This window comes from Spermophilus citellus, assembly GCF_964194105.1.
Source record: "Spermophilus citellus genome assembly, chromosome: 12".
Lineage (NCBI taxonomy): Eukaryota > Metazoa > Chordata > Mammalia > Rodentia > Sciuridae > Spermophilus > Spermophilus citellus.
The window spans coordinates 84,076,743-84,095,605 of NC_138198.1; the positions used below are offsets into that span (position 1 = coordinate 84,076,743).

General features: G+C 35.3%; 1 protein-coding gene across 1 annotated transcript in view; it reads left to right on the top strand.

Annotated features, from left to right (window-relative positions):
- The first annotated feature begins 243 nt into the window (after positions 1-243).
- IMPACT (impact RWD domain protein) overlaps positions 244-18,863 on the top strand; it is a 28,526-nt gene continuing 9,906 nt past the window's right edge. The window contains exons 1-7 of the mRNA XM_081263619.1: positions 244-519; positions 1,615-1,743; positions 3,190-3,242; positions 4,853-4,915; positions 12,525-12,610; positions 15,772-15,894; positions 17,667-17,764. Coding sequence (XP_081119745.1) covers positions 484-519; positions 1,615-1,743; positions 3,190-3,242; positions 4,853-4,915; positions 12,525-12,610; positions 15,772-15,894; positions 17,667-17,764 — 588 coding nt within the window. The 5' untranslated portion in view covers positions 244-483. The remainder of the gene's footprint in view (positions 520-1,614; positions 1,744-3,189; positions 3,243-4,852; positions 4,916-12,524; positions 12,611-15,771; positions 15,895-17,666; positions 17,765-18,863) is intronic.

Below are 18,863 nucleotides of genomic sequence, written 5' to 3' on the forward strand. Positions count from 1 at the left end.
TAAAACATGTTAAAACAAAACCAAACAAAACCCCTGCATTGAAACGTCAAGACTGGGGCCTGAGACTGAGTCCGTTCCCAAATGTGGGGGTAACCCGAGTGCCCAACGTCCCCTGGGGGTTCCAACCGTGCTGAGGCCGCAGTGGGAGAGCAGAAGCCCCCAACCCTTGAGAACTTCTGGAAGACACACCCCGGAAGGCCTCGCGCAGCTCCTGAAGTCAGCCGCCCTCCCCTGGGTCCCCACCACGCCGAAGGGCCGGGAGGACGCAAGGCGCGGGCCTGCGTCCCCCCGAAGCCCGGGGGCCAGGAGCCCCTCGCACCACCTGGCCCGCAACCCGGAAGCAGATGTGGGCTATGCGGCGCTACCGGGTTGCGGTTCCGGGTCGGGCCGCGCCGCAGCCCGCGCACATCTAGCTGCCGCGGCTCCCTGCCCCCGTTCTACGAACCTGGGTATCGGCGGCCGCAGGGCCGCTCCCGGGGCCACATGGCTGAGGGGGACACAGGGAGCGACCAGAGGCAGGTGAGGCCCCGGCGGGGCGCTGACCCCCAGGCTCAGCTCGGCCTTGCCTCGCCGTCCCGGGCCGCCTCCGCCCGGGGCCGCTCCGGTTCCCGCCTGCACCGCCCGGGCCGCCCGGCCGCGCCGTTCATTCGCTCCACCGCGTTCCATTTTCCTGGCGCTTCCCCTTTGGCGAGCGCTCCCGGGCCGGTTGTTCGTCAGCGTCTTCGGGGTTTGGCCTATTTCGGACGGTGTCCTCGTCAACCATTAGCACGCGACAGAGCAGCTCTGGGCCGGAGGCAGGAAATTGGGTTCTGCATCCCACCCTGTTTCCCGGGTCACCTTGGACAAGGTTCTTCAGACCCTTGGTTTCAGCCTTTGGAAATATGGGCAATAACACAGACCCTGGAATTTCCAGAGAGTCCACCAAATCTTATATTTCTCTTGATCTTGAGCTTTCTTCTGTGTAAGATTCACGTGGGCCCTCTTAAGTCTTTTCCACCAGGGCCTCGAGGACAAAATGAGATGATCCAGAGTTGAATATATACTTTTCTCCATTTTTCACCTTTTGGTCCAGTTATTATTTTTTAATCTCACACCAAAATTATTATTTCTGAAATATTTTGAGGCTTTGGATACCAAAAAGACAAAAAACCCCACCCAGCCCCAGGCCTGTGCCCAAATTTAAAAAATAAAATAAAAATAATAATGAATGAAAAGAAACTAAAACAACATAGAATATCCACTAGAATATAGGGAGAGTGGAAACACTATTAGTGGTGAGAGTGGGAGTTATCTGTTTAAAATAACAGTTTGTCTTTTTAATTGTGAATCTCACTAAAGGGTATAGAAGTGCATATATATTTTGGCTCGGTAGGGGACAAAAACACAAGAAGGCCATTGTGTGGCCAGTTCCATTCATTGTAGTAGTGTCCCTCACCCAGAGAGAGGTTTGGTAACCTGCTAAGAACATTTTTGCTTACTAAGGCTCATCCAGTAATCCTTCATCCAACATAGTGATGTTGAATGTTAATATCATATAAAGTACTGAGAAGAAGTTTTAAGGGTATATGTACACTGTTCATTTGTTGACTTTTTTTTTTTTAAATCAACTTTCAGAATGAGGAAATTGAAGCAATGGCAGCCATTTATGGCGAGGAATGGTGTGTCATTGATGATTGTGCCAAAATATTTTGTATTAGAATTAGCGATGATATAGATGACCCCAAATGGACACTTTGCTTGCAGGTATATATATGTATATATATTTCTTTCTTTCTTTCTTTTCTGCTTCTCTACAGCCATTTTCCAGTTACAGTATTGACTATGATTGCCTATAGAAGCCTCATGATTATTCATGCATGTGTTATTTTCTAAATTATCTTTGTTGTTGGCTTTTGTTTTGATTGATTAAACATGTAGATAGTTAAATCTCAGATCACCCTCAAATTGTGCATGCATTGTTTCAATCTTTCTTCTTCCAATTCTTTTCAATTATTAAATGTGTTCATGTCCCTTGGACAGATTTGAGTTTCATTTCCTTTCATATCCCATGAAAGGTTCAGAGTTTCTGAACCTGGAAGGATGGCTGATATTTAAAATGAACAATAGGATAGCAATGTAGATGATCCATACAGTAGATGCTCTATTAATTTATTAATTGAGAATCAGTTATAGTTAGGATAAAATAAATGAAAAAATTAGCTGTAGCTTTCTCTCTTAGTACATCTTCTTTGATGACTGCCTGTATTTTCAACATAAAGGGTGCTAAAGTTGAGTTTTTTTATTTTTGTAATAAAACTTATTTGAAAATATATGGTTTCTATAACTTTTTCATATATAATATTTTTGAGGGGTGGGTGTCAGGGATTGAACTCAGGGGTATCAACCACTGAACCACATCCCCAGCCCTATTTTGTATTTTATTTAGAGACAGGGTCTTACTGGGTTGTTTAGTGCCTTGCTTTTGCTGAGGCTGGCTTGAAATCCTGATTCTCCTGCCTCAGCCTGCAGAGCCCCTGAGGTTGCAGGCATGTGCCACTGAACCCAGCTCATATTTAATAGATTTTTTTTTAGGGTTTGTTTTGGGTTTTTAAAATTTTTTAAAAGTATTTTTTCAGAAAAATCTGGAAAATTTTATAGTGTTACTCTATCCATTTGTGGTCAGGGCATAATGCCCCTGTTACAAGTTTTCCTTTTCCTCTCAAATATTTTCTTTACCCTTATTCTTTTTGGGGGCAGGAAGGGTACTGGAGATTGAACCCAGGGGTGCTCTGCCACTGAGCTACATCCACAAGCACTTTAATTTTTTTTTTTTAATTTTGAGAGAGGTTCTTGCTAAGTTGCTGAGCTTGGCCCCAGACTTTCGAGCCTCCTCTATCAGCCTCATAAGTCACTAGGATTATAGGTGTGGGCCACCACACTCTGCATTGTTTGCCCTTATTTTATTTTTTATTATTATTATTTTTACTTTCTCTGCAAATAATTTGTTTTACTTCTTAAAATACTGGCAGCATCACTAACAACATATTCAATGTTAGAAGCATAAATTGGTGATTTTCTCCTGAGATTTAACAAACCAATGATTCTAAGTTTGGCAGGATAGAAATTTGTTCAGTGGCTAGTTTTATAAATATAATTATTTTTGAATGATAATGAATTGTTAAACAGATTTGTTTTTAAACTGCATTCTAGGTGATGCTACCAAACGAATATCCAGGTACAGCTCCACCTATTTATCAACTGAAGTAAGCTATATTTATTTCTAAATTTATATTTTTTAAAAAGATATTTTCAAAGATATTTCTCTGTACTATGCATTGCATTTTATATAAAATACTTTTATTAAAACAGAGATTAGAAACACCTTTTCGATTTGGTGTAGTACATTTAAATAAAAAAATCAAATTACCTAAAAACACATTGAATTATGCCGCTTAATATAAAAGAGAATCGATGAGTTCATAGGGGTTAAATAGCTACAGAATTTTCTTTAGAGATGGGGAAGAAAACCTTCCTCTTTATTCAGCCTAATGATCTGGAAACCCTGACCCTTCAAATTTCTCCTGACCTCTGTCCTAGCCACAAAACATTCTGCTTAAGACTTCTTCCCTTTCAGGAATTATCCAGGGTACTTCTTATGGTTCTCCATGTTCTCTCTCCTCCTGGTTATTGAGGAACTATTTTCTTCTAAGTCCAAGCTTAATCTTTATGAGTCATGACCTGTTGATGCAAGCAACCTGGGATCTACCTTGCCTCCTTAATCTAGTAGTATGTATAAACCACGGGAATAGATTTGCATAAAAATCTGTTACCAAAAATTTTTACTGGGGCTGGGGATGTGGCTCAAGCGGTAGCGCGCTTGCCTGGCATGCGTGCGGCCTGGGTTCGATCCTCAGCACCACATACAAACAAAGATGTTGTGTTCGCCGAAAACTAAAAAATAAATATTGAAATTCTCTCTCTCTCTAAAAAAAAAAAAATTTTTTACTGACTAGTGGGATTACTGTTTGTGTTAAAAAAATGTATTGCAAATGATAAAGGAATGTTTGCAAACATAAATGTTCTTTTTCAGAAAAAATATTTTTTCATTATTTTTAATTTTTTTATTTGTAGTTGCTACAATATCTTTATTTATTTATTTTTATGTGGAGCTCAGATGAACCTAGTACCTCACACGTGCAAGGCAAGTGCTCTACTACTGAGCTACAGCCCCAGCCCCAGAAAAATTATTTTTATAGTCACTTGACGAACAGCTTACTTGTTAGAGTTGTTGAAACACCAGTTAGAAACAATAGTTGGGAACTTATGGTATTATAGCAAATATTGTGAATCTGGAAATTTAGATTCTAGAACCTGTTCTGCCACTTATGTAAACTTGAGCAGGTTTATGATACCCTTTGAAATCACCTTTGTTTTTTAAACCATTAAAACTGAATAATAGAAAAAAGACATACAAACCAAATGGCGTCTTAACAGTCTATGCACAAAAATGTTTCAGATTCAAAATAGCTCTCTTGCAGAATTCTAGGATGTGAGACCAAAAAAGCAAACTAAATCGATAAATATACATATAGTTTATATACACAGTAGATTCAGTAGAATAAAAATGACCATGATTTCTGATTTCTTAAAAAGCTGAATTTAATTTGTGTTGGGATTTTCATAGTTTCTTGGGAGAATTAAACGAGTTAATGTCAGTATGAGTATTTTGTAACTACATAGAAGTATACAAACACAAAGAAACATTTTAATGTTTCTTTGTGTTTGTATACCTATGTACTAATCAGTAATTTCTGTTTGAAATGTTAATACAATCGTTGAAAAATATTCTTCATTGTGCTTTATTCATTCTTAGTGCTCCTTGGCTTAAAGGGCAAGAACGTGTGGATTTATCAAACAGCCTTGAAGAAATATATATGTAAGTAACAGGTGATTAAAAATATTCTGTTAGTGATTCTGTTTTGTGCCCTACTGAGACTGTGATATGTTAGTACTTAAATTCAGAGATTTTTATATCTCTCTCTCTCTCACACACATACACACACACACACACACACACACACACACACACACACATATATATTTTTTGGTACCCAGGATGGAACTCAGGGCCACTCCACCACTGAGCCACATCCCCAGCCCTATTTTGTATTTTATTTAGAGACAGGGTCTCTGAGATGCTTGGTACCTCACTTTTGCTGAGGCTGGCTTTAAACTCTTGATCCTCCTGTCTCAGCCTCCCTAGCCACTACATATAGTATATTTTCATAGCATATGTAGGATGAAATTGATAGAAGAATTGTAACCATAATTATTTATTAAACTTCCAAATGCTTTTAAAGATAATTTCTCTTTTTTTACGCCATAAGACTCAGAGTTTATTGATATGGTTTTTCTTCTTCCTTCCCTCATTCCTTCATCAACAAATATTACATGGCAAGCACTGTATTAAATCCTGGATACACATGGTTAACAAAACCCGAAGTGATCCCTTTTTTCCAGGGCATTTAGAATTTACAGGGAGGTGGAAGATGTCTTTATACATTGTAAAATGAATGTAAAACTAAAGCTGTGATAAATTCTATGAAAGGAAATTAGACAGTACTATGCTAACTGAGTTTGAAACAAGACCTATCCTAGTCTAGGAGGTCAGGGGCAGCTTGTTTGACTAAGAGCTAAGTTAATTAGGTGACGTTAACTCCAGTGAGAGGCCTCAAAATGTACAATGGCTCTGTGTCAAGGAGCTTGACACCTTTTAGGAAACAGTAATGGTTATATCAGATGGGAAGAGAAAGGGAAGGAATGAACATGGTGAGAAATGACCTGGAGAGGTAGGCAGGGAAAATCCTGTGGAGTTTTGTTAGCTATGTTAAGGATTTTTGTCTTTATCCTGAACATAATTGGAAGTAGAGGAGAGTTTTAAGTGGTAGGATGCCAGTGATAAGATTTTTGTTTTGAAAAGATTATCCTATTTCTAGGATTGGAAGACTAGAAAATGGAGACTGATTGGAAGGCAGCGAAAATGGATGTAGGACATCAGTTAGGAGGCTGAAAAATTAGTACAAAGAAGATAAGATAGATTTGGATTAATTTTAATTATATATATATAAATTTATTAAGACAAATAATATTCTGGAATATCATTTTTTTTCCCAATCCAGGAACTAGTAAGGATTCTATTATATGTTCTAGGTGGCCACCCCATTTGGTACAGAGAGTACTCCTTTTGTGTCCCTGGGATCCAAGCCAGGTTTCTTTTCCTCCCAAAATATTTAATTAGAACATGGTAAGTCATTATGGAATCCATTTGACTTGTTCCTTTCTAAAGGAAGTAGTGCCTTTCTTGGGTCCCCATTTAGTGATTCTTTTATCCTTGGCCTATAAATGTTATTTTCTCAACTAAGTGTTTTTTGATATCTGTCTCTAACCTAACTGGCCACTCCCACTTTTGTGCTTAAACAAACTTCTTTGTGTAATTCTTTATTTGCTAATTTATTCTGTCTTAAAGTAGAGTAAGTTAAGTTTACTGCAAATTTAATCAGAATTGATGTCTTGATATATCTGATGGTCATTTTTCAACTCTTATCTTACTTGATCTCTGTAACTTAGTGATATTGACCACTTACTTTTTTCTTGAAAATCTTTCCACCTATCATGTTAAACACATTTATCAGTTAGATTTTTCTCCTACCTATGCAATGTTATACAGTCTTAAAATGGCTTCCCACTTACCTTTACCCTATCCTCAACGTCTTTCCTTTTACTAAGGAATACATTTCAGTAGAACATAACTTGCTTGTTCTCCCTAACTAGTTCTTCTGAGCTATTTGAGATTTAAGAAAGTTCAGAGATTATAAAGTAGTGTGTTTTAAAGAAGGAATATGGGTCATATTGTCTTGTTAGAGTGTTTGAATAATCTCAGTCCAGTGATATTATTTTCACACATGTGGTCTAAATAGAAATACACATTATATGGTATTTTGAATAAAAGCAGGTGCTATGGTACATATCCATAATCCCAGCTACTTGAGAGGCTGAGGCAGGAGGATTGAAAGTTCAAGGCCAGCCTGGGAAACTCAGTAAGACCCTATCTCAAAATAAAAAATAAAGCCAGGCATGGTGTCACACATCTATAATTCCAGGTACTTGGGAGGCTAAGGCAAGAGAATTGCAAATTTGGAGCCAGCTTAGGCAATTTGGTAAGACTCTGTCTCAAAATATTAAAAGGGCTGTGATATACCCCTGGGTTCAGTCCCCAGTACTAAAGGATGTTGCTTGGTGGTAGGGCACTGCTGGGTTGAGCCTCATTACAACAACAATAAAATTTTCTGTGACAAATTTTAATCATATTTTCCATTTAATTCCAGCAGGGGGCATCAAATGAAAAATATTTTTCAACTTCAAAAATTAAACATAACATAAATGTAAATTTTTAATGATTCTAGTTTTTATGATCCTAAATATTTTCACATTAAGATTCATATATTTCACATCATTTTGAATGGTAAATTTGATTTTTGCCTAGGTGAAAAGATAAATTATGGTTAGTTCCCCTTATGGAGAGAGAGAAAAAATCAGAAAAAAAAATAGTTTTTCCAGTAAACATGTATGGAACATCTCATTGTTAGGCATCCTATTAGGAATTTGGGATTTAAAATTAAGAGGAATGTGTAACAATACAATATAGTGAGAAGATTACTAAGTGCTGTGTACAATAGCACTTTTTGATGTTTTAGTAATGAATTAGAGAATGTGGATAAGGTTGTGAAGGAGATTTTTGCTTGCCGGGTAATTAAAGGGGAGGACTTTTCTGGTTGAGGGACCTATAAAAGCAAAATCATGTTGGGTGAGAGGCAACCTGTTAATTTTTGGAATTTTGCAAGTCATGTTAGTCAGCTTTCCTTTACTCTCACAATACTTGAGATAATCAGTTTATGAAGAGAAAAAGTTTATTTTGGCTCATAGTTTTGGAGTTTTCAATCTATGCTTTGTTGACCTCGTTGCTCTGGTCCTCTAGTGACACATCATAGCAGGTAGGCATGGTGGAGGAACACTACTTCTCTCACTTATCTCATGACTAGAAAGTGAAAAAGAGAGGAAGAGAGCTGGTGTCCTACTGTCTCCTTCATGTCCCCAGTGATCTGACTTATCTCCCTCCAGGCCTCACCTCTTAAAGGTACAACATTTACTTTAAAAACCCAAGAATTAATTTTTTAAATTTCCTATAGCTTTTTTTTATTGTTGTTGTTTGTGGTACTGGGCTTTGCACATGCTTTACATCCCGGCTGTTCTTCACATTTTAATCAATCACGGAATCATAGGTTTTAGTGTTGTTGAGTGAGGCTTGTCAAAGCAGAAATTGCACTGGACAAAGTTATACAGACAAGAAAGACTTTTCTTCAAATTTATTGGGATAAGGAAGGAGAGGCCAGAACTAAGTTTGGACCTACCTAACTCTTCTGAAATGAAAGGCAGGAAAGTTTTTAAGGTCTGGAAAGAGCTATGGGAAAAGTACTGCATGTTAGGGGTGGTGTTTGGGTTATTACTGATTATAATGCTGCCCCTTGCAGTTAGGCTCACAGACTGAGAGATAAGGTCACTGTCTTCCTTGAGGTTTGTATTTCTAGGGGTTGTCTTTCAGGTTCTTGAGATGTATCTGAGTTGTAAAATATGACAAGGGTCTTCTATAAAACACTTCATATATATTTTTAAAAGGTAGAGAAAGAATTTACAATGACAAGTTTCCAAAGAAAATGCTCTAAGAAAAAGAAAGCTTGAGGCATAAAAACAGAAAGTAACCTGTCTAAGCTTAGGCAGAGGATAAGGCTATTGTGGACCAGGCTTCTGTAGTCAGTTTTGGAAGTAGTGCGACTTTTTTATGTCTGTATTCTTATCTGTAAGAATATTATCTGGGGATGATAATATTGTGAAAATTATATGCGTTTTGTCATTTAATTTTATTTATCATTAAATCTGCCATCAATTTATCATCTGGGGATGATAATATTGTGAAAATTAAATGACACAACCCATGTAATGTACTTTAGTTAACAGTAGAAGTGCTTTACTCAGCTTTACATCTCTATAACAAAATACCTGAGATAATCCAGTTTATAAAGTGACAAGGTTTATGCTGGCTCACAGGTTTGGAGATTCCAGCCTGGCCCCCTTGCTTTGTGTCTGGTGAAGCAGCATACATCATGGTGGGAGTGGATGACAGAATACAACTACTTATATCATGAGTCAGGAGCAAATAGAAAGAGGAAGGGGCCAGGGTCTCACAATCATCTTCAAGGACATGTGCCTAGTGGTCTAAGGATGTCACATTAGGCCCCACCTCTGAAGGACTCTGCCACCTCCTTGGACTGCCACCCTCCCCAGGGTTAAACCAAGCGTTTAACAGTAGCCCTTTCAGGAACATTCAAGATTCAGACTATAGCAAGTAGTCATCATTTTTGTTGTTCTTATTAAGAGACTCATCTCATTCAATTTTATCATTTTGAAAATGTAATGACTGAAATCCAGATCGCGTGATTTAAGGTCACACAGCTGATAGCATTATAGTGCAGAGCTTTACCATTAAAGTCAACAAATGTAAATATTATACAATTAAAGCTACACATATTAGAGCCATAGGTAAGATTAGAATTGTAACTTTGTTGTACTCTTTCTAGATTGGATTGTTATTTGAGTTATTCAACAAATAGATCAGATAAAATATCACTTATTCAAGTTTAAATACATTTTGTTGCAGACTTTTTATCTTTAGCTTCTTTTCTATTATTTGACTTTGTAGACAAAATTTTAACACTTCAGTCTGTAATGGGTAGTTCTCCAATTTTGTACCAGAGTTCTTAGGATTTAGACTTCCTTTAGGGCTCTTTGAGGAAGGGGATGAGAGGTTTAATATACAGGACTCGGTTTTTGTTAGTTTAATTGGTTTCTGATTCTGTAAAAGATTTAATTGCAACAATAGCAAAAGTTTGAAGGCCACTCTTACCAAATTTTCTTGGATACTTTAAAGATAGGAATACACTGTTGTCACTAGAGAAAATACAAATATAAGAGTAATAACAATTATGAGCAAAAAAAACAAAAACAAAAAACCAAAAGATAGATAGCCCCCACCCCAATCCTGCTTTTAGTAATGGCCTTTGGGTCTAAGGGAAAGAATGATTTCACTTTATGCAGGAAGTCTTTCACACCCTGTGACTTCCTTATGCTGGCTTTTCAATAGCAGTCCTGTTAAATGCTAGTGAAGAAAGTAGTCAATAAATGATGCTGAACAGCATTGCTGTTTTATATTCCTCTGCAGGAAGCCATGGGCCAAGGGAGAGGCAATCTGGAGTGAAAGTTTAATTTTCTTTGTTATTGGGGAAAAATTACTTATTAATTATAAAAATCTTTCTAAGGATTTTTTAAGTCTGAATATGAGTTTATATTTGCAGAGGGATGATTTTCGTGTCTCAAAGAGTAGATATAAGGATTAACTGAAGTAATATACATAAAGCATTTTAACATATCTTTTATGTAGAAAATGTTCATTAAACACAGGTGCTGATGTCACTGGTTAGGGTGATGATGATGTTGTGAAGAATTCAATAGCATGAGATTAGGAAATAGAGTTATATGTAAAACTAATAATTTGCTAGGGTAGTGATTAAAAGTAATGAATAAAAAAACCCCATCACCTCACACTCTATCATACCCACAAGTCTGTAGGTAGTATGGGATGCATAGGAGAGGCTCTTGAAACATTTGTTGGATAGGACTGGGGATGTGGCTCAAGCGGTAGTGCACTCGCCTGGCATGTGTGCGGCCTGGGTTCGATCCTCAGCACCACATTAGAAAGAAAGATGTTGTGTCCACCGAAAACTAAAAAATAAATATTAAAATTCTCTCTCTCTCTCTCTGTCTTTAAAAAAAAAAAAAGAAGATTTGTTGAATAAATTGAGAGAGGTTCATTTGAAGTTTTTCATTTTTTTTAAACTTTAAGAGCTTGTTTTAAAATTATTTATTTATTTAAAAAATATTTATTTTTAAGTTTTAGGTGGACACAATATCTTTATTTTACATTTATGTGGTGCTGAGGATCGAACCCAGTGCCTCATGTATGCTAGGCGAGCACTCTACCACTGAGCCACAACCCCAGCCCCCAAATTTTTATTTTTTATAAGCAAGAATTATAGACTTTTAGAAACAAAATGCTGTAAACCTTTCATTTTATAGATGAGGAAACTGAGACTCAGAAAAATCAAGTAGCTTATTTACCTAAGGTCATAGCTCTCCGTAGGAGAGCAAAAATACAGTTGACCTGAGCTTTGAACCTCAGTCCTGGGTTCTTAAATCAGCTTTGGGCTTCTTAAATTGCTTAGAAGACTGTCTTGGATAAGTTAATATATTTCTGTAAAGTTTATTTTCTCATTTGTGTTATGGGGAAGTAATACAGAAGACAATGATAAGGATTAAAGGTGTTGATGTATGTAATGAACCTGGGGTTTAGTATGTCCTTAATACATTTTATCTTGAGTGTCTGATGAACTCTTTTTAGAAGAATGGATAGTAGTTGAAATTGTTTAAAAGAAATTCACCAGTGTTCTCAGTTGATATAGGGAGGGTTTGATAATTATTTGAAAGCAGTTTTTCATTTTCTTCTGCATGCTTGTTTTGAAATGGTGGGTGCTGATGAGTGATGATAGAACAATTTCAAGGGAGAACTTTTAAAGGAAGGTAAGATATTGCTATGTTATAGTGGGGTGATTTTTTTAAACACATACTAAAACTAACCTAAAATTTGAGTTATTACTTAAAGAACAGATAGTTGGCCATTTCTTTATTGTTGTTTCCATCATGCAACATAACTATGGACATGTCTCTAAGACCCAGGACACATTTCTTTTTCTCAGTGATTCTCTGAGACAGTTTTCATCAGGGGCAGCCAAACATTATTTGTAACCAAATGAATCAGTTAGGCAATAGGATATTTTGTCAAAAACAAGGTATGGCTATAAAACTTTTCAATTGATTATCTTTTAGATCTTCTGAATTGACTCCATGAAGGAGTTCCCCATATGCTTTGCAGTTTTATTTGTTGAAATAAGTATCCTAAATGATAAGTTGAAAATGGTTGGAAGTTATTCAGAAGTTTAGAAAAGAGCAGTGATTAGACACTAATACTGAAACTGTATCTTCTTATAGAAGAAAATCACATTTAGAACTACCTAGTGCATTCAGTTCAAGTTTAGAAATTTTCTTTCCCTTCTTTGGTTTTAACTCTTCTGTTTATTGTAAGTAAAGCCAAGTTAATTTTGGAGTTAGTTGGGATTTTTAATGTTGGTATAAACAATCTATATTAAATACTCAGATACAGTGTTGGTGATCTTATCTTTTTATAAATACTTTTGAATAAGGCATGGTTAGATTTTTAAAATAATGTCTTTAATTGTAAATATGTTTCTGTTTTCTTGAATTTGGGAAGGGAATTTTTTTTTAAATAACAATTTTTTTTTCTCTTGAATTTTGTTTAGACAGAATATTGGTGAAAGTATTCTTTACCTGTGGGTGGAGAAAATAAGAGATGTGCTTATACAAAAATCTCAGATGACAGAACCAGGTAGGAATGAAAAATATATCAATGCCCTTTTAACTTATTATGGTAATTAAATTTTCACAAAGATATTCTAATTGAAGTTTTACATGAAAATTTATGGTTTGTGGTTTGTATATAATAAAAATTTCCCTGGAAAGTTCATTTACCTGTGGTAATTATGGTTATTCCTTTTTTTTTTTTTTAAAGCGTTATCCTCTTTATTTTCATATTATACTTTTTTTTTCTTTTGGTACTGGGGAATGAGCCCAGGGATCCTCAACCACTGAGCCACATCCCCAGCCTTTTTTTATATTTTATTTAGAGATAGGGTCTCTCTAAGTTGCTTAAAGCCTTGCTAAGTTGCTGAGGCTGGCTTTGAATTCGTGATCCTCCTACCTCAGGCTCACGAGCTGCCAGGATTATCCGTTTGCATCAGCATACCCAGCAATTTTCATATTATACTTTTATAGAAATAGTTTTCTGGTGAAACAACTTATGACCAAATCTGTTCTCTTTAATTTCCATTAAGGTAATATGAACTCTATAACATTCTTCATGAATTATGCACTACATAAATAGAGTTTAGCTTCAAATGAATCTACTCCTTATAGAAAAAAAAAAACAAAACCTGAGAAGAACAGTGACCAATATTAGGATATAGAATTTAATTTTGAGTATAATTTTAGAAATATAATTCATATGCCATAATTATTCACCCTTCTAAAGTATACAATTCAGTGGTTTTAGTATACAATTCAGCCATCACCACTAGTTGTAGAACATTTGGAAATTGATATTTTGCTTTTTATTAATCTTTCATTAAGCTTATGACAACATAGAAATCTCTAATGTCTCCTGTTCACATTTAGTAGTCTGTTCCATTTACCACAAAAGACTTTTTAGAGATAAAAATAACTCTAAAAGTACTTTTAAATAGCATTTTATTGATACCACTGGTAGAATTATTTTTAATTTGGAGGTAAAAAGGATTTTTAAAAAATCCAGTAGCTTATTCAATGAGACCCTGTCTCTAAATAAACTACAAAATAGGACTGGGGATGTGACTCAGTGGTTGAATGCCCCTGAGTTCAATCCCCGATAGCAAAAAATAAATAAAATTGTTTTGCATGGGGCTGGTGTTGTGGCTCAGTGGTAGAGTGCTTGCCTGGCATGTTCGAGGCAGTGGGTTCAATCCTCACACCAAATAAACATAAATAAATTAAATAAAAACAAAAATGAATTGTTTTTGCAGACATTACATTAAAATGGAAGGATTAATAATAATTCTGAAGAACTAATAAGGGTACGATATAGTGATCAGGATGAGAATTTTCTTCTTTAGGGAATAGTTTATTTTTATTTTACTGTTAACAAGTACAAATTTATTCTTTATTGTTTTTCTAGAATAAAAATTTTAAATTTGAAGTAATTATACATAACTCCAATTTTTTAAAAAAAAATTGAACTAACTTGCCAGGGCACATGCCTATAATCCCAGCAACTCTGGAGGCTGAAACAGGAGGATCACAAGTTTGAGACAAGCCTTAGCAACTTAGTGAGATCCTTGGCAATTTATTGAGACCTTGACTCTAAATAAAAAATAAAAAGGGCTGGGGATGTAGCTCAGTGATTTAGAGCCTCTGGGTTATGTCCCTAGTACCCCCCACTCACCAAAAAAATTGAACTGACTTCAAATTTACAGATAAGTTGTAAAAATAGTACAAAGAGCTCTTTTATATTCTTCACCCTAACTTCCTACTAACATCATACATTACCTTGCTGTAATATCAATAACATAGTGCAGTACTATGAAGTAAACCAAAGAGCTTATTCATATTTCACTAGTTTTTCCACTAATGCCTTTTCTGTTGCTTTAGGACCCTGTCCAGGATTCTGCATTGTATTTAATTATGACTTCTCTGTACTCTGTTCTATAATCAGTTCCTCATTCTTTCCTCTACTTTTATAACCTTGGACCCTTTTGAAAAGTACTGATCATGTATTTTGTAGAATACCCCTCAGTTTGGGTTTGTCTAGTTGTTTTCTCATGATTGGAATAAGATTAGCTATTTTTGGCAAAAATAATACAAAAATGATATTGTGTCCTGTATAAATACATCATTTCCAGGAGTTCGTAATATCAGTCTGATGTATTATTGGTGATGCTTACCTTGATCCTTTGGTTAAGGTGGTGTGTGCCAGATATCTCCACTGTTAAGTTACTGTGTTGGGGTTTTCCAGAGAAATGGGTATGTTTGTGTGTGTGTATATGTCTGTGTGTCTTTGTGTGTACAGAGAAAGAGATTTAAGGAATTGGCTTATACAGTTGTGGAGGCTTTCAAGTCTTAACATCTGCAGAGTAGGCCAGCAGCTGGAGAACCAGGGAAGAACTGATGTTGCAGTTTCAGTCCAAAGGTAGTCTGCTGGGAAAATTCACTCTTCTGGGGAGGTCATTCTTTATGAATAAGGTCCACCTTTGTTATGGAGAGCAGTCTGCTTTACCCAGAGTCATTTGATTTAAATATTAATCTCATAAAAAAATACCTGCACAGAAACATCTAGAAGAGCATTTAGCCAAATATCTGTGTACCCTGACTTGGGTACCCAAATTAACATGTAAAAGAACTATCATAATTAATACCTTTTAACTTTTCCTTTGTGTCTTGTGGGAAGTTCTTTTTTTTTTTTTTTTTAATTGAGACATGATGTCCCTTAAACTTTTGGACTGACATGATCATTCTGCCTTGGCCTTCTGAGTAGCTGTGATTATAGGCATGTGCCAAGGCTATGCCAATATCCTGTTCCTTAAACTTTCATTTACATTTTAGTATCCATCAGAAGATTCTGTCAGCAGTAGTTATTACTATGTTGTTTGCCTAATGATGATTCTCCGTTTTCTTCATTTATTCATTGGAATTCTGTTGTGAGGAAGAGGAATTCTGATTCTTTCTGTTAAGAATGGTGTTTAGAGTCAAGACCTAATTTTTTAAAAAAATTAATTAATTATTTTTATTTATATATAACAGTGGAATGCATTACAATTATTATTACATATATAGAGCTCAATTTTTCATTTCTCTGGTTGTATACATAGTATACTCACACCAATTTGTAAGACCTTTTGTTTATGTAAGAGTGATTTTATAATTGCGTTTTTATAATCATGAAGTCTCATATCCACATAGGCCCAGATGTGAAGAAGAAAACTGAAGAGGAAGATGTTGAATGTGAAGACGATCTCATTTTAGCATGTCAGCCAGAGAACCCAGTGAAAGCATTGGATTTTGATATCAGTGAAAATCAACCAGGTATAATGTCACTAAGTAGTTTCTTATGAGGAGTGTGGGGTGATAGTGTTGTGAATTATTCTTTGGCATCTTATGGAAATTTAGTAAACACTCAGGTGTTAGGAAGTAGTTATTAATTTGCAGACAGATTTATTTTTTTCCTGACTGTTGACCATTTTGGTGTTTTCCCAGGTCTGTCAGAATGGTGAGGAAAAAAAATAGAAATTTCCTTTTTTCCCCTGGCTTTATAGAGTTTTGACTTAATGATGGGAGATATCAAAACTAAAAAAAGCTGTTAATGTTTTCAGTTCATATTCTGTTTTTGTATTTCAACTTTTTCCTGATGTTTTGGACTTCAATCTATGCTCACAAACATAAATAAAGTAACATGGAAAGTAGAACTACTGAAATAAAGCTAGTAAAATACCTTTAAAAATTTAATTTTTGTTTCAGCAAATATGTTTCACAGTAGTATTCAACTTATAAATAGGTTGATGTGTATATAGCTCTATGTGCATATGAGAAAGCATGTTCTGGTTTAGTATTTTTAAAATTTTCAATATTATCATCCGTTCCTTTTAAGTTTCTTACAAAAACATTTATAGACCAGAGGAAATATGTGTTTGGTTAGAAGATGAGCAGTTCACTATGTTATTTTACAATAGCTTTTAAAAATAGTACTCTGAAAGTTTAAGGTTTTTGAAAGGTGGTGCTCCAGGGCTAGCAAAAGAGCATGAAGTAGAAATGAAAGTGGGGGAGAGGATCCAGAGCTCCTACTTGTGCTTCAACCAAAGTAGCTCCATTTTAATCATTTATATATTCATGGATTTGACATAAGACTTCTGGGAAGTAGGATCCAACATTTAAAGAAAAAGGGTGAAAAATCAGTTATCATAAATAGCACCAATAGGTCAGTAATTCATGCTGACTTGTATGCTATATTTGATTTATTTGTATCAGTATAGAGGCCAAAAGCAATTCAAGAAGAGGGCAGAACAGGGGATATAACTCAGTAGTAGAGCACTTAGAATGCACAAGGCCCTGGGTTTATTCTCTAGCACTGAAAAAAAAAAAAAAAAAAAGCAATAGCATCCTACCAGAACCTGAGTTTTTTTCTTCATTAACTTCATCCTAAATGAGGCAGTTAGTAGCAACCATGATGGTTAAATTTCTCACCAGATTTAAGGGTTAATTAATGATGCTTAAACTTTTTGAAGAGACACAATAACTGGCATCATAGTACTCTTCATGGAATACCATTTGGCTATAGTATTGATGTATTCCATTTTAAGAAATGGAAATATTTGTTATAAGGAGATATATTGTAGCTATACAATTTAAAGTAACAGATTTCTCAACTCAGAGGTCTGTGTCCATAGATGAATAAGGAAGTAGGGGTATATTAGCAGCTGTCAATCTTTACACTCTTAAAAACTACACATTGTATTATTATTAAAAAAACTACATATTGTATTATTATATGTCATACCAACTTTGGTTGCTGTAATACTTCAAGATTTGAGTCTCAATCCTACTATCTCCACTGAGTGACATTGGCATTTATAAATCAAGTATTTTTATCTTATATACATTTTAGACTTTTTACTTAAATTATATTTAAATTTAATTTTGGTAAATTAAAAAATTTTTAAATTTAGTAATTACTAATGGCTATTTTAATTTGCTGTATAATTTAAATTTATTGCCTGATTTCCTGTCCCCCTTTGCCAATTTTTCAGTATTTGAATGTAAGACTTTGAAAAATAAAGCAAGTTTATTCTTTAAATTTATAGAAATAGAAGAATTACCTCCGATTGATCATGGTATTCCTATTACTGACCGAAGAAGTACTTTTCAGGCCCACTTGGCTCCTGTAGTTTGTCCTAAACAGGTAAAGTTAGCTCACTTTGATGTTATTTTGCCAAAGTAAGTCAAGTAAATGATTTTGCAGTAATACCTTTATTTTTGCTCAAATGTTTAATTTTCACATAAGATAAAAAATTATTTGGGGCTGGGGTTGTGGCTCATCAGTAGAGCGCTTGTCTAGAACATATGAGGTGCTGGGTTCCACCCTCAGTACCACATAAAAATAAATAAATGAAATAAAGGTATTGTGCCCAACTACAACTTAAAAACAATTATTAAAAAATAAAGAAAAAAGATAAAAATTATTTGGGACTATTTCCCTACTCCCAAATTACTGTGAATTATAGAAGATTAGTTTTGTTTCTGTTTGTCACAACTTTCAAAATTGCACTTGGTCTCTTGAATGGGACTTAACCCTCCAGTGAATCTAAGAAAAACTCATTTTGTCATTACAGAAAATTATAATGCTTAATAGTTGGTTTAAAAGAATTATTTGCCCTTTTCAGTGGGAGTTCTGTGAAGCTAAGTTCATTTGACAGTTGCCCAACAAAGAGAAGAGTAGCCAAAAGGACTGAGCCCAGTCTTTCCTGCTTCCTGGCCTTTCTGCTTCCTGGTTTTAGGATACCTTATTTCCCTTAGGTGTCCTATTCCTATTAAAAGATAAATAGGGGACTTTTTTTAATCAAAAACTATTCCTAGGTCTTTTCCCTTCTCACTCTTTTTTTTAGCAAAAATCCTTTTCTTCTTTCTTGTTGCTATAATGTAGTCCAGGTTAAACTTAATTGATGTATGAGGCAATTCCAATTTGATGTATACAAGTAAATAATAACAATAATAATAATAAAATAATAATAATGTCTCATTATTTACCACACGTTTTAGGGATCTGTGTCTTCCCTTGGTTTTCTGTTGCTGTTCTCCTCTTGAAGTTCTTTGAAAAGACCTTTTAGGAATACAGTTCTTTGTACTAGGCCTTTCATTTCTCTTTTAATCTCTAGAAGAGGAAGTTCTTTTCTACATAGATTTGTGATTAAAACCAAGCTTTCGGTGTAGCTTTCTGGTCTTTCCTCTTCTGGAATCCTGTTTTTTTCTTTACTCTTCAATCAAGGTCCCTTGTAGACATT